The 17,146-nt window shown below is 34.1% G+C and overlaps 1 protein-coding gene across 2 annotated transcripts; it reads right to left on the reverse strand.

Annotated features, from left to right (window-relative positions):
- Positions 1–5,378: 5,378 nt before the first annotated feature.
- LOC112466302 (facilitated trehalose transporter Tret1-like) lies at positions 5,379–14,140 on the reverse strand. Of its 2 annotated transcripts, none has more exons than XM_025034340.1 (2): positions 13,848–14,140; positions 5,379–7,662 (listed from the first exon to the last, which is right to left on the reverse strand). In XM_025034340.1, exon 2 carries the CDS (start codon positions 7,618–7,620, stop codon positions 6,208–6,210), a length of 1,413 nt encoding a protein of 470 aa, XP_024890108.1. In that variant the 5' UTR covers positions 7,621–7,662; positions 13,848–14,140; the 3' UTR covers positions 5,379–6,207. The 2 variants fall into 2 exon arrangements, with proteins under 2 accessions (XP_024890108.1, XP_024890107.1); XM_025034339.1 differs by lacking the exon at positions 13,848–14,140 and adding an exon at positions 8,199–8,394.
- Between the last annotated feature and the right edge of the window lie 3,006 nt (positions 14,141–17,146).

Raw genomic sequence — 17,146 nt, forward strand, 5'->3', positions numbered from 1 at the left:
CTCCGTCGGCATCGACTCGACGCTCGACGTCTTCTTTCTCCCCTTTTCCACGTATAGCGTGCAACTCGATTCATGCCGTAGTTGCCCGTAAGTATAAGTCTGGTATAAGTTATACTATCAGTCTATCGTCTATCAGTACGGCAACCGTCGACAAGCGGGTTCGCGCTGGACCGACGGAACGATATACCGTGTAATTTGATATTGATATTATTTCCTCCGACCGTTATCGAACGCGAACCGACGATTAACGAGGCCGAGGCGAAGCAACGATTAACAATCGGAATCGGTATCGACACGATCCCGGTACATGCATAATATTAACATTTGAATCGTCTATATTGACTTTATCGCTATTTACGTATATTGTAAAAGACGATAAAAAAATTTCATTCTTTTAATACAGATTTGTATTCCTTCCCATTGTCCGGAACTTGGATATACCGTGAACAATATATATATACTCCCTCACTTTTCCTGTATAACGAGAAGCTGCGCTTTGCATTCATTTACTCCGCTTTTGTTTTGCTTTTTTTTTTTGTCCCGCGTTTCGATTATTCCTCCAAGAATGAAATGAGACGGACTGCTACTACAAAACTCATCCACGCCTATCTTTCGTATTACATCATTCGGTATCTATTAATCGATGACTCATTAGAGTAGATTAAAAATCTTCCCCCTCCTTTTCCCAACGAATCAGATCCGAAATTGCAATGTTATAATATAAGAGAATTTTAAACTGAACACATTTTGTTGAATAAAACTTAGTCGGCTGTCCAGTCATTACAAAAATTTTAATTTGAGAGAAAAACGCCATTTACGGTCCGGGATCTTGGCATAGCTTTTAATAATGATATATTGTATGAATATTGTGTACTTTTTCGCAAATTCAAGTAAACTCGGTAAATCGGCATTTTTCTCTCTAATTGATTGTATATTATAACGCTCCCTATTATTAAAAATTTTAATATCTTGATAAAAAGAGGTTGAGAACCTCTACGTTAGATGGATAATATAAATGCGCCCATATAGCACACAAACTATTTTAGCAATATTAGAGCTGTACCGACGTTGCAACGAATATTCTATATTTTACGGGAGAATTCGTTGGCTCGCCAATTTTCTCTGCCGGCCGCCCGCAAATATAGCGTGACTCGTGCTTTACGGATGCAACACGCGATCGAACGCGATTGCGCCGTTTTTGTTACGAAGCACGAATAAGATGTTCCCACACATAACGCAGAATATTCTAGAACAATATTGCAACAACGTTCTCTTACAATATAGCTGGTGTATTCGAATGTTGCTGGAATGTATATACATATAACTAACTAAGCCGGCTTATACAATCGATCGTAGGTGGTAACTTATAATTAGCAATAGTAATTTCAGAGACGAATTTGACATTGATTTAACGATCCAACAATATGCATCGTATATATGTATATCGTATTGAACCCTTTCTTACATATATAGATATTCCGCTATTGCGCGTTTCCTATCTGCTATCTAGATTGATACAGTGTTTAATAAAATTTGACTTTTATATTTTAAGTTTTTTACAAACAATAATTGCGCGAGATACATGAGGGCAGATTACAAGCGGAAATTTATACAATATTTGCAATATAAGCTTAATAGAGACAAAAAGATAAAATTAGTCGCATAATAATAAAAACGTCAAATGAGCTGTGAAAATTAATGGAGCGATCGATATGTCTACACGTGCACGCGCACGTATGGCTCCGAGAGCGCGAACTCTATACTCGCTAACTTTAATCGCTTGAGACTATCGTGACTTTGATATTTTCAGTGTTGAAACTTTTGACTCTAATTAACCTTTTAAAATGCGCAGTTACAAGAATTTATTTAATATTTTACGTAACTGTATGATCACATTACTCGCGGGCAATGCTTCTGTTACGGAATATAAAATTACGAGAGCTTTTCTTTTTTAAATGTAACTACATATCTGAAATCTTATAATGCAAAAGTCTGTATAATATTTATTACTAGTTTTATGTAATTAAAATAGAAAATTTTGAAGAATTGTTTCGTTAAAAAAAAATATATATAATATATTTGCATTAATAATTTAATTTTTTAATATTGGCAAAATCTACCGTGAACTCAGAAAAAATAATAGGTGTACCGTGTGATAGCTCGTAGATCGTAACTATGGATAATATACATAAAAAAGAAAAAACAAGAGAACCAAAACGAAGAAAATTTATATGTTTGCGGTTCGTAATGATTTCGTTCAGCAAGTAGGTTCATCTTCGAACATTTTTCTAAATTAATATGCGTTAACAATAATTGGAAATGATAAAATTTATTATATTTTGAGGAAAATTCTCTCCAGGTTTATTTATTTATTATATATGTCTAAATTTAAATTACGATTTAACGTTCTTTTCTATCGACTATCACACAATTAAATTTGAACGCTCTCGAGAAATCTGTATTTTGTTCCGTGTCGTCAACATGGCCGAATCCTTTGGACTACTAGTTAATAATTACTAGTTAATAATTAAATGTAATTAGTTTCTTTTTTTCCATCGCGATTGATGCAGTAAAATTCCGATCACTTTTTCTCCGCTATCTTCCTGTTACGTATATCTTCCTATCGTCGTCTCACGTGAGAAAGGAATGATCAATTGATTTCCACTTCAGAATATCGTGATCATCACGTTGAAAGGTCGATGCCGGATAGGAATATTACGCCTTCCGTAAAAATTTTTTCGCGACCATTGCAGCGTTGGAAATTTCCGCATTCGACGTTTTCGCATGCGATATATGTATACATTTTAATGAGCTTATCAATTGATTTGACCCGAAGGACATCCTGTCTACATTAAGGTTGCACTCTTCCATGGATACTTATAATGAAATGAACGTGAAACTTCTTTTCTCAGCTTTCTTTCTAATTTCTTTTTATTTTCTGTCAGAAAAATTTCGATAAATTAATTTATTAACCATCTAATTCTCTTTCTCCTCCTTTTTTTCTTTTGACACAAGAGAATTTGTAATGCACGGTTCTATTATCACCGCATAATAAAGATGGCTATCGCTGAAACAATAATACAATTCAAGAAGTTGACAAGTATAGATACATTTTAATGAGCTTATCAATTAATTTGACGCGAAGGACATCCTGACATCAAGGTTGCACTCTTCAATGGACACTTACAATGAAATGAATGTGAAACTTCTTTTCTCAGCCTTCTTAATTTCTTTTTATTTTCAGAAAAATTCCGATAAATTAATTTATTGGCCATCTAATTCTCTTTCTCCTCCTTTTTTTCTTTTGACGCAAGAGAATTTGTAATGCGCGTTTTTATTATCGCCGCATAATAAAGATGGCTATCGATGAAATAATAATACAATTCAAGAAGTTGACAAGTATAGATACTTAAAAATCAATTTGCATATTTATAAACCAGTGGTTTTGCGATACTGCAGAAACACTACGCACGTACAGATGCAAATGACAGTAATTATATAAGTATGCCATCTAAAATGTATCATCTCTCATTAATAGTCGATTTCACTCAATACGTCAGCCATATGGTAACTCAAGTAGCAAGCTGGCGTTATCTATCGTAATTTTGACGTTAAAATGACGACAAATAACGTTAGCTTGCTACCTGGGAATATAGAGTTGAAGTAAATGTCCCAAAAATATATCGCGTGCAAGTATCCGTTATACCATACACACACACACACATACACAAGCAATCGATTCTCTAAGACTGATCTGTTTGTCTTTATATATTTTTCTCTTTCTTTTCTTACCTCTTTTTTTTTGCGAATCCCTAGCTATATGTGTTTATTTTTTTTTAATCCAGAAAGCGTGCACACATAATGCAGCCAAAAATATTAATATTCTCTTTTTGGAACACGTTCGTATGCGTAGGTGCAGCCACTTGGCGTCTGTTACCAGCGTATCACATGTACGATGCATGAGACACTTTAAATTGCAATATCGCCGTGATGAGCACTGGAAAAAACACTGATTTTAGATACACATGTAATATTACGTCTTATTTGGTCTCCCTATTTTATAGTATTTTTATATTAATTTTTTTTCTTTTATCATGTCGTGACTATAATTCAATTTTATTTTTACTTATTTATATTTTCTTATTCATGTCTCAACTTCTTTTATATTATTTGTCGGCTGATAAAAATTCCGTGTAGTTCGAAACGTTCCGACAGTTAAATTGATAAGAATTAAATCACATTTTATTTAATTTGTAATTACTTAATTTGCTCGTTTACGTCTCCTACGATCTCCAGTTGCTTTACATTACATCCAAGTATAGAAAATAATACCCGTCGTTATTTAATTCTACGAATGTGATATATGAAAAGATAATCAATAATTACCTTATCGACAACTTATTATCTCTCGATCAACGTCTGTGATCAAAGTAACAATCTATTACTTAATTTGCTAAATATAAATATTTCCTTACGATTTTATTTTCAAAATTGTATTCTCGATATGGTATTAGTGTAAAATGCTTTTATTTTATTTTCCAAATAAAAGCTCACCGCGTTTTCGAAAGAATGCATTTTATTCAGATGTTCGCATATATTAGGTTTACTCGTGTTCCAAGAAGCTCTAATGTTTAATATACTTGACAATTGATATTTAACATATTTAGACAGTCTATATTTGCATAGCCAAGTCCGTGTCGAGAGTCGAGAACAGATTATGCAAAGAGTCTACTACAAACATTGTCGGCGATAAAATTTAACATATGCAACGATATCGGTAAAATTTTGTGATAAAGATCTAGAGTTTATAAACAAAATATGATAGTAGAGAAATTGGACAATATTTAACATAATTTCACAGCGGGACAAATAAAAATTGGACAAATCTTGTATTTCACTATTTAATCCTTTCACGTCTGATTTCTTTTCAGAAGAGGAATATATAAAACAGGAATATATATAGTTTAATTATTTTTAGAGATCTTTGGCTGAATACGAACACGAGATCAAAATATGAAAATTTAAAATAACTAATTTAAAGACTAAAATATTTTCCAAATCTAATAAAAAACGTTTATTAAAAAAATTTCTGGAGTCGTTTAATACAAATATGTTAAAACATAATAGATTTAACATAATGGATTCAGAATGCAATGCCAATGAAAATGTATCGACAAAATATATATTAAAAATAACTATCATGCTTATCTTTTAACTTTTACCTGTAGAAATCTTTCTTTTTATATTTACTATACCTTTTTTTAGATAGGATTGTTCATAGAAATTAATATTTGTTAAGACTGGAAAGTGTAGACCTCTGTGGGGGGAAACGAAGACTAACGCATAAAAGATTGGATTATATGATAAAAAAAATAGGATAAAGAAGAAATTAAAAACAACTTTTATTGAGATGCAGGGAAATCACGTACAGGATTACAATAGATATTGAGTCACCTATATTTTGTCGAAGATGCGAATTTATGTTGGATGGTCAACAATGATTTATTTGTAGCGGGCAAACAAATATCAAACATAACATACATATAATAATAATGCTAGCTTAAAAAAATAGTTAATAATCGATAGAAACTTTATACAAGTTTACCAAAAAGTCAGTCTTAAAATATAATATAATATAATTGCCATATCATTAAGACGCTGATGCTTCTTTGGATCTTAAAGGGCAGATCGACTAGCAATATTTGCGAATTATCTTAAAATTTTCATTTCTTAGAGCTATGATATAAGACAACAATGTAGATGTTGAATACTATTTTACGTTCAATCAATTTTGTCACATTACTAAAGTGTTCCCTTCAGCACGTGATACTATTGCACAACATAATTTCAGAGAAAAGAGAAAATATATTCTGTCTGATCATTATTTACTTATTAAGATAAAATATATTTTGTTTAAATTTCAGTTGGTAAATCCTCCGGGTGAGGGTTAAGAAGATAGCATTATGATATAATAAAATGACAATGTGGACATTGAATAATATTACGGTCATTCTCGAATATAGAATATCTACATGCTGTGCTGTGATACGAGCTCGATACAATGTATTCAATTTATAAAATGTGTTGCTTCATTTATACACTGCAAGTTATTATATGTACAACTGTAAAATGTACATCAATAAGTACAATTTGTATTCTTCTGCTAGTCAAAAGAGTCTCTGATCAATTCATGATCGATTTCTGGTCTCAACGATTCAACTCTTTTTGTATTTGATCCAGCGACTTGCCCTTGGTCTCCGGAACCAAGAAGTAAACAAATAAAATGCCGATGGCGCAGAATAAAGAGAATATCCAGAAAGTACCGTAGGAGTCCACGGCGGCGGTCATATCAGAGTAAAATTTGGTGACTATAAATGCCATAAGCCAGTTGAATAGACAGGCGCTGCTCCCAGCGACTCCCTTCACCTCCGGCGCAAAGATTTCCGGCATCATCATCCACGGGATTGGTCCAAAGCCGAAAGAAAATAGTATGAGAAAGACGCAGAGCGGAATGAGCGCGAACCACTTGATATCATCGAAGGCAGTGGTAAATTTAATACAATAAAAGTAAATTCCGAGGAGCAGAGTCATTAGGAACATCACTACGATCGATGCCATCAGTAAAATCCTCCTGCCCAGTTTATCAATGACAAGAGTACCAAGGAACACCGATATTACTTGCACCGCTCCTACGATGATACTAGCTGTACTGGGCTTCATGGAGCTTCCGGCTTTGGTAAAGATGTCCGAAGAATAAAAGATGATGGAGTTTACTCCGCTCATTTGTTGGAAGAGCATCAATCCGTAAGCGATTATAAAGCCTTTCTTCGCGGCCGGGGATTTGATCAAAACTGCGAACGACGCACCGCTCCGCCTGGTTTCTTCAAGCGCCTCACGATGCTGTTGCAACTCGGCTTCAACATTATATTGATCGCCACGAAGTCTGATCAAACTCTTCCTGGCGGCTGCCTCATTACCTTTCTTCAGGTAGTACACTGGAGTCTCTGGCATGAAAAAGAACGCTCCGAAGAAGATCAGTGGCATAACCGCCGAGATAATCGACAGAGTCCACATATCGACAACGTCCCCAAGGACGTATGAGATCAGGATACCTATGGTGAGCATCAATTGGAAGTAAGAGCCGAGCGCGCCGCGAATCTCACTCTCGGATATCTCTGCCGTATATAGCGGGGCAGCTACGCAAAAGGCTCCACCACTGACGCCGGTAATGAATCTACCAAAATAGAACATGAGTACCGAATTCGAGAAGATGATAAGTAGCCAACCAACGGTGAAGGGAACTACCATGATCAGCATGGCAGTTTTCCTCCCGATTAAGTCCGCTAGCATGCCAATGGGAATGCATATCGCACCCGCTCCAAGAGTGGTGAGTGATCCTATCCAGGAGAATTCGGCCGGGCTAATTGGTATATTATAAGCGCTTATTAGGTTCACTCCATTTTCACCGGCAGGCGATGACCAGCCGAGCACCATGCCACAAGCGAGAGCTCCGAGCGTCGCTGCTATGCCTGCCATGTATTGCGGCAACTTCTTAGCTTTACCAAGCTGGCCATTATTAGAGACCAAGGTCTGTTGCGAGATAGTAATCTTCTCGGGCATGGCTTGACCACTTGCTGACAAAAGTGGTGTACTCTCGTCGGTCTGGAAAAGAAATATTAATTTGAATTACAATATTGAATTATAATTTTTCAACGAATCTCTCTCTCTTACGAAACATAAACATAAAACTTTAACAATTTGGATTGGAATATACGGCAATTTTGGAAGACAATATTATTTGTCAATACAACTTGAATACAACGGCTATTTTTCATATAAACTACATAATCCATTTATATAGAATATTCTGTAGTCAATATAGCTTCTATTCAAGAGAATGACATTTATTTACTTCAAAAAAACCTGACAGAAATTATTGTTTAACATTGCCCTATATGTTCTTTCCTTTTTTTTTCATTTTCTTATAATTATGACGATTATTTCTATCTTCTTTTTAAGCTTCAAAAATAAAATTATAATACAAATTAATGAAAGAGAAAATATTAAGAATCTAAATAATTTGTTACATATTATTTCATCGCATCATTTCATCAGCATTTCGGTCAGGAATGTTCGTTAAATATAGACAAAGCGGGGACAAAGGAATATGTTGAAGGACACAGGGATGATATACGTACGGTCGAGCATGTTGCTGCCGCATTTTCGGCTTCCCACACAAAATCCGTTACCATTATGAAATCCTTTTAATCTACTCTAATTTAGCAAAGAAATGCAACGGTCCTATATCGGTTTGACACTTTGACATTCCAGATACCAGCTCGTATGACAGTTCTTATGATACACGCGACTGCATGCGACGCACTACACACGTTATCTCGGACGATTTGACGAAATGACGAGGCGTAGACGACGCGGTATGTACAATACAAGAAACGGAGCATTTGTTGGTTCACTTGCACCTTTTGCACCTCACGCTCTTTCTCTCTTCTCCAACAGCCAAACATAATATCTCTATCTCCTTTCAATTGCAGAAAGTGCTGAAGAATTCCAGCCAGCTAAAATCCACAACAAAACATTCGGAGTCGCACTTGACATCTACCGGCGAAGGTAACAATTAATTGCGCACCGGAAAAATGTAAATAATATCGACATTGTTTATTCTTTTTTTATACATCTTCAATTTTTCCGCGAAGAATTACGGTTCTTACGTCAGGAGTAAGATATTGGGAATACCTCATTTGTATAAACAAAAATTGTTTTCAAATATGTGCCATCTTGCTGTTTATTTATACATTTTATTTTTAATTTTTTATTTATGTAATACAGGATGTTCATTGGCAATGATCCACATGATTTCAAAGGCAGCTGAAATAATCTGACAATGAGTGAAAAAGATTATATGACAAAACTAAGTTTGTTTCACGCGAGCTGCAACTTACGAAATCGAAATTTTTTTCTTGCGAAAGATTCAAGATCTCATTTTGTTTTTATGATTTTTTTGGTGATATTGGCTGGATTCGGGGAGCGCGCTATTAGCGCTATTTGCTTATTCTATCCTTGTTTTACATCTGATGAGCGATAAAGACAGAATGATGCAATAGCGCTAATAGCGCGCTTCTCGAATGCAGCCATTGTAGGAAATATCGAGGCAAAGTTAATGATTGCTCAAAATATTATTTTTACTTATAATTAAGAAAGATATTTCAACTTAATTATGTGACCAAAATGTTCAGTAATAATTAATACGTTACATAAATGATTCGAGATCTCTAGATTTTTAAATTTAAAAAAGTCGCGTATTACAAATCATATCATTGTGACCTTCTTACTTTAGTACGCAGATAACTTGGTGTCATATTGAAGATTATCGCGGTTTACAAATCGTTTGATTATATCTTAAAAATATCATTAATCTTATTTCACCGCATTTACTGATATACAAAATTTTAAGTAATTCCGACCTTCGCATATCTGTATATTTGTTCAACTTCAGCATTTGATAAACATTTTATAAGCATATAATACAGATAATTCTTGTGAACAGCGAAACGAGCGTAAATTGCTGTATTATACGTCACTTAAAGAGGGACACTAAAATTTGTACAAATTTATATCTATGAGAAGTTTAAACTAGCATTTTTTGTCTTTACATTATGCGATTGAGTAACAGTCTCAAAAGAAGCAGATCATATATCGCTTATTGAATAATATCACGTATAACATTATGCAATATCACATTGAGGAAAAAACGTACGGAAAAAGATCATAAAAAATAATGAACAGCGGTCGCGTGATGCTTAATGAAAAAAAAAATCGTTTAGATAAAAGTTTAAACGTTATAGATAACAAGTATTTAAAAACGCGCCAAGTTGCATCATTTCGTGAATTTTAACGTTCGAAGTTAAAGATGCCTGATTTATATTTATCGTTTATATTTATTATTAAATGAAATTGACGTTTGATGTATACATATACAGCGATGCGCAAGAAGTCAGTCTTATTTTCTTCGTTTTTTTTTTTACGAAACGCTAATCGGTTTTTTATTGCATCATAAATTTCCATCAATGACATTGAAGTCTGTAATATCGAGGAGAATAGTATAAAAATGTCAGAGAGAACTCATCCAATTACGCGGAAACTGTCATAAAAAAAAAGAAAAGTTAATATCTACGAACACGCGCGCGTGTTTGTATGACGTTTTAGATGGTGAACGATAACGAAAAACAAGATATAATTCCGCTCCGGTATTCTGATAACAACATGCATGGATTACATAAACAGTATGTGTGATGTAAAGAACGTGACGTTTTCAGTGCACGTCAATTAATCACGATATTCATCTTTTACTGTTAATCTGTCAGAAGTTCGACAATATACTCTTGTTCATACAAGAATGGAATGAAATATTAAGATTTGAATTAAAGACTCTCCGTAATGCGACACGTAATTTGCTGATTTATTATCAGTCCGTATTATCAATGAACGTATTACTTTTGATAACCTGCTATACAATGCGATATTAATATAAAGATTTATTGTAGTTTTATTGTGTGTAAACAGTTCGTTTCTCCATATATGTATAGCCCGCATGTCATTTTGTTATCTAAGATCGTGAACCTTCACCTTTTGCACGAGTTTAACACGATTAATCTTCATTGAATCCCGAGTAATTTCTCTTTCATGGCTCGCAGACTTGCTTGTTCCGCGATGTTACAGTTTCACAGGCCATTTAATAGTTCAAGCATCATCGGATAATGCTAATTGACACTTCATGTATATAATTGCAACGCGAAGCCAAAGTAAACGTCTTGTATTCCGTTATACTCATGCAATATTTGCGCTAAATTTATGGGAACGTTCAACTGTTCAAATGAATGGAATTTTTTCATAGTTACCGATTATTTTATCACGATAATCGCGGTATGTCAATATTTCCCTACGACATTATGCTTCTTAAATTATCGTAGATATCGTAGAAATCAGTGTGATACGAAATATCCGTTCCACATTTTTATTCCATTATATTTGACGATTGTAGAAATTGGATAAATATTTTCTCTTTTTTATTTGATCAAGAAAAAATGTGTCATTCGTGTCCTATTTATTCTATCCTAGATGCAATTCAGCATCGTTTTAGCAAAAATGACAATTTCTGGTTTTGTGACTTTGTATTTTAAGGAGCCAATGTAAGCTCTTGCAACATTTATAAATGTTCAATATAAACACTAACATCGAATTATTGCATAATGTTATCGCGTGAGCGCACGTCGCAGCGATAACAATGCGATATAGCGTCGAGTACCAAGGGTTAAGTTTTAAGTGTCGATGAGATTAAACACGATTCCGCGAGTGTATTGACAAACTTTACTGCCATAATTGCGGGGTATATTCGCCTATAATCGCGCGATGGAGTCATACGGATTGGAAAAAAAAAATTATTATCCTCCGTAATATGTGTATGTTGTGTTTCAAGAATATATAACACAAAAATGTGTTTATGTGCGCGAAAAAATATTGTGTCGGCGAGCTGTACGAACAGATAAGGTATACCACCTTAGAAATCTGATTGCGACCAGGATGTGATTGCAAACAGGATGTGAATAATCGAAATATGTTATTTAGACTTGATCTACTAATTCCAGATCATCAAATGACATCGTCATATAAGATAAAAGAAAGTAACGTAACAAAATAATGTAAGAAATGAGAGTTTTCTATTCAGCAATTCGATTTGCTTACACGCGAATTTCTGCGAAGCTTATCCGTTAGAACGCATTCACGACTATCGTTATCTTGCACTTGTCTTGCTAAATGCCAAATGTGTTAGTGATGTGCAATACCGTGGTATGTTGAAAATCGTTTGTGATGTATCAGATATTATTCTTTTTTTTCTTTTGTATGACAAATATCCAAAGACATTCAAGGTATATTATGAAAAGTTGCTAAATTTAAATTGTATCTTTAAATCTGACTGTACAATTACGGTACAATAATGGACAAACAAAATTATTAGAATTAATTAAGAATAATATTCAAAAGAAGTAGGTATTTTTACATAATATACATAGGAAATATGAATAATTTATGATATGTTGTCATCGTTTTGAATATCTAACATTCTTTTCGCATTACAGCATACAGATGTGTGCTCGCAAATACCTCGAAAATATGTATTTAATCAACAAATGTACTAATTAAGCGCAGTGATTGCTGAAAGCTTATTAAATGGAAATTAAACGGCACCTTATTTTCGCACCTGCTCGAACAACGCATATTTCAATGTTAGAACTCGTCGATCGCGTCGAAAATGATTTATATAACGATCCGTGTGGTTGGTTTCTTATGTAACAACCCGAGGAGGTACCATCCGTAATTTTCGTTTTGTCGGGTTTTTCCGTTCGTTCATCGAAACGCCCGCGCCGCCGGCCGGCTCGCGGAAATCGACGCGAAAAATACTGCAGACTCGCGTTAACGTCGTAGTAAGCTGGCGAAATCACAAGTTTATTAAACCATACGCATAAATCGCAACAACTGAACCGCCGGTGTATGGATTTCCCCCTTATCTTGCGTATTTAATGATTGCGATACTGCACAAAAACCGAAAGCATTCAATGCAAAGTCGCACGTGTGGATATTAACCGCGGAGCTGCGAAATGTCTTAATTAAATGTAGATTAATATATATTTTCATATATGTACTCTCTCATATATATGTATGTATTTATCAATGTATTTTTCTTTAATATATTCCGTGCATTGAACTAAAAATGTCAGAAAATGTAGAATAGCGCAATGTAGAAATGAGTGTGCGAATTAATAATAGATAAATATGATAAATTGCGATACGTCTATTTTTCAACGATGGCTACTTTTGAATAATCTATAACTGAATCATGCCATATTTAAGAATATAATACATTCACTTGCAATTTTATACGCCATGTGCGTCGATGTGTGTATATATTTTAGCATATATTTTACATATGCGTGTATTTCGACTCTCCAATTATTTTTCGTTACACAAAGTTATAAATAGAATTCTAATTTAAATCGTAACGAATTATAGATAAACTAAAGTGGGCTTAAAAATGACGTCGATGCGAGTATTTACGCATTAAAAGAATTCGCAGAGTAGGAAAAAGACATACGACGTAAAGAGTTTATAAGCATGCATCGATAACGCGCGGCGGTAACACTACGTTTTAAATATATTATTTTGAACTTGAACCTATATACGCGGCGTTGCATTACGAAGATAAAAACCGCGTGACGAATTCGAATTCGGACGAGCATGTTTTGCGAAAATACGTGAAAATTCAACGTGCTTAACTCATTCTTAACAACCATTATTTTATCGTGCTACTCGACAAACGCTCGCAACGCCTTTTGCGCGCAGTGTCACTCGCATTGGGGTATATTGGGGCGCGATTTATTTTAAAAATTGACAGGCCCGTGTGTGTGCGCGACGTACCTTACTTATTATTTTTATATCCGTCCAAAAAGGGATTTAATATTGATTAAACCCCTTACAGGATCACGGCAATACTGATAGCTTTCATAATAAAATGTAATCTTTAATCATAAGATTGTCATCACACATTGCCTGATAAACATAGTATATCGCTCTTCAGAGCGATAAAATCCAAAATTACACTATGTTACATTTTCCACGTTAGCAAAAACAAATATATACGAAAAGGAAAAGAAGGAAAAGAAACAAAGGAAAATGCGTCAAAGGAAGAGAGATGGACGAACGTCGCGTCGTTATCGGCGCGTGGCTGAGAAACTGTAATTTAGCGAACTAATTAAAAAATGTTGATTACATACCGTGACCTTCCTCTGGTCGTACGAAACCTCCTCGATAGTCAACGGTCCCTCGTCGGGGTGGTCGCGGGTATACGGAGGGAACGGCTGGCTATCCTAAAACCGCGAGCTGAGTCGTACTGACCAGCGCGTGTCGTGGCGTACGGCGGAGTATGCGGCGGAGACCCGCGACGGTAATCATCGGCCCCGGCAAGAATTCAATTCTTATCAGTCGCATGCAGTATGTCGAACGCCAAGATATATACGTATATGTATATCTTGATTTAATCGGCGCGGTTGTTTGCGCGCCGACACCGCGCAAATGGATCCGCGAAACGAGACAGGTCATCCGCACCATTGTATATTTCCTTGTTCACATTATCCCTGTTCGGTTCCGTTCGGTTCCGTGTTCCGTTCGGAGTAATCGGCCCGGCTAGCGCGAGATTGCGATGTCCATGCTTGGTCCGGCTTTCCCGTTCCATTCGACGCGCGATAATTGCACAGAAATGACGCGAGATCATCGTCTTGGGGATTTACGAAATAATAAGTAAGCAGCGTTATATCGAATGTGTAAAAATGCTGGAATTGTTCTCTCTGTGTACATCTGGATCACAAGTTTTTTGGTGCTACCACCGAACGTGGTAGCGAAACGTCAGAAATAATAAAGATAAAAGTACACTATTAAATTCGTAGTGTCAAATTATACTCAAATTGAGAGTCATTTTTTATCATTCCTGTTGGTCGCCACTGCTCTTACTCAATATGTCGTTAATTCAACTAAAACGATGTTATAATTTAATTAAACCAATAAAGTTAAAATAATACTGTTTTATATGTTAAAATAATAAATTTTGATACACACATATATGCATGGTAGTTAAAAATAACAAAATGTTATTTAACTCAAGGTATTGATTTAAATTGCTTCTTTTAATATTTAACAGTGTAGCTCCGTTTTTTATGTCGTCAGAAAAAGTGCGTCGCGTCTTTAGGACCACACGTTTGAAGAATTTAGTCCTAAAAAATAAATGACGTTTCTATTAACTTATTTTGCAATGTTGCAATGTATTATCTATATTAGTAGTCGAGCTTGTTGAAAAATAAACTATTTTTCTCTTCTATTCCACTCTATATTGTGACATTTCTTCTGTCCTACTACGATTAAGGCTACTTGCAGAGAACAAAAAACAATACCGAAAGCGGAATACAAGTCTCCTAGAGTTCGCCAGAGATATTCAGTTACAGAAATTTATGGATATAAAAATAATAAATCTTACGTGAATTCTCAGGAAAGGCGGAATACAATGCATCCACTTATTTTTCCCCCGTAGAACAATTATAATCACACTCGAGGATTTATTCTTTTACGAAAATCTTAACGGTGCATATTCGATCCGATCAAAAGGGAAGAGAAAAATCTATTCTTGTATTTCTTTTTTCTTTTTCAGTGAACTCGCATGACGTTAGTTTCTGGATATATGTGATCGTAATTTATTTGTATACCACTTTCAGATAACGTTATAGTGCATGCTAGATTTTTCTAGAATAATTCTCAGTGATTGGTATTTTTTCTATCGTCACAGTGATTCACAATTCGAATACCATTCCGGATTTGCGCGCGATACAACTGATAAATAACTGATAGGTTTCATATTATCCGTGTTTTATCTTTTATCGAGAAACCCAGATATACAGATTTCGAAATCGATAACAATCGCTGAGAAGATGAGCAAATCGCATAAAACGTGTTTAAAATATGAGCAAGTCCATTTAGTGTCTTTATTCAAGTGATGGATAAATCAATATTTAACAAATGTAATAATGCTGACGTATCGTCGGATCGCTCATCGGACTTGGTATTTAATTTCATCATGACAAATGATGGCCAACATTTTCAGTTTCTTGCCTGTAAACATCGTTAGGTAGTAACTTGGCAATTGCGACGTGATAATTATAGTGTAGTGCGAATTTCTATTATCGATAATGCTGTCATAAATTATGGATTCATTTCTTCTATTGTAAGCTGTTATTTTGGAGGAGAAATTAAGGTCCACTAAGATCATAATAAATTTTAATACTTTAGAATTAAACGCATTTTGATAAATCTATGGAGGTAATAACTGGATTGTAACCCATAATGTAAATGATCCTTAAAGCATAATTTATATACACGATGTTTTGATTAGTAATTAATGCATGGCGTAAATGCATTCAACGTCAAAAATGCCTCTTGCTATCAGATTTAACATTTTTGGGTCAAGCGTCGCCAGATAATTTAAGTATATTTTTTAGTATATTCATCTTTTGAGAAAGAGAGAAAATGCAAATTATACATTTGCACCACATTTACGAGACCTTCGATTCACATTTATTTCAACTTTCTATAATTCTGGCAATTTTTCTAATAAATAATATGTATACATAATTCTGAGGCAGACTTGATTATAAACATTAATTAACTTGTCGAGTCATATCCATCAATATTTTGTTACTATGGCATGGACAGGGGATTATCAATAATTATTATCATTATCTTGTTGCTTGACATATGAAAAGAAAGATTAGATTACGAATGGCGTATTATAATAGTTAGAAATTATAAGCAATTTTGTCGAATTAATCGTCGATATAGAATTATTAACTTTTTGTTGTAACATTTAGAAGAATTAGATTATAGACAACGAATTATATTAGTTAGTTATTTTGCCTTAAACAATTTTATCGGTTAAATTTTAATTTCCGGCATCGGAGATATTATTAAAAGATTATATTATCGATTCTGAACAAATTCTTATGATGATTATCAATTTCCTCGGGGACCCCCAGAAATTGCCGAGAATCCGGAGATAATTGAAAAGTACCGATATTTTATTTGATATATATTCGGCTGATATTTCTATATCTAAAAAATTAACTTTACAATTCAAGATTATATATATTTATGATTTATTATTATACAGAGATATTTGATTTCATAAATAAGAATACATCATTTACGATGTAATAATATCATATATCTATATTGCCGCGTAATAAGATATTTCTGTACAATTATCATTTGCATAATCAAATACGAATGATACAATATAATATTGCAGTTCTAAATAAAAATAAAATATTGTCGAGTCGAAAATATATTTGTACATAATAAATTACTATTATCAGCTATTTATTCATTATCTTGTTAGTTCGACCCTTTAATTATTGGTCTTTAACAATATCTACCTAATACGTCTCTCTTTTCGATAAAGTCTGTGTCAAATTACACATTGAAGATTGAGAATTACGAATTAAAGATTATAGAATATTCGGCTGACTGATCA

Source organism: Temnothorax curvispinosus, unplaced genomic scaffold, assembly GCF_003070985.1.
Source record: "Temnothorax curvispinosus isolate PA1 unplaced genomic scaffold, ASM307098v1 QBEX01016033.1, whole genome shotgun sequence".
In the NCBI taxonomy this organism is placed as follows: domain Eukaryota; kingdom Metazoa; phylum Arthropoda; class Insecta; order Hymenoptera; family Formicidae; genus Temnothorax; species Temnothorax curvispinosus.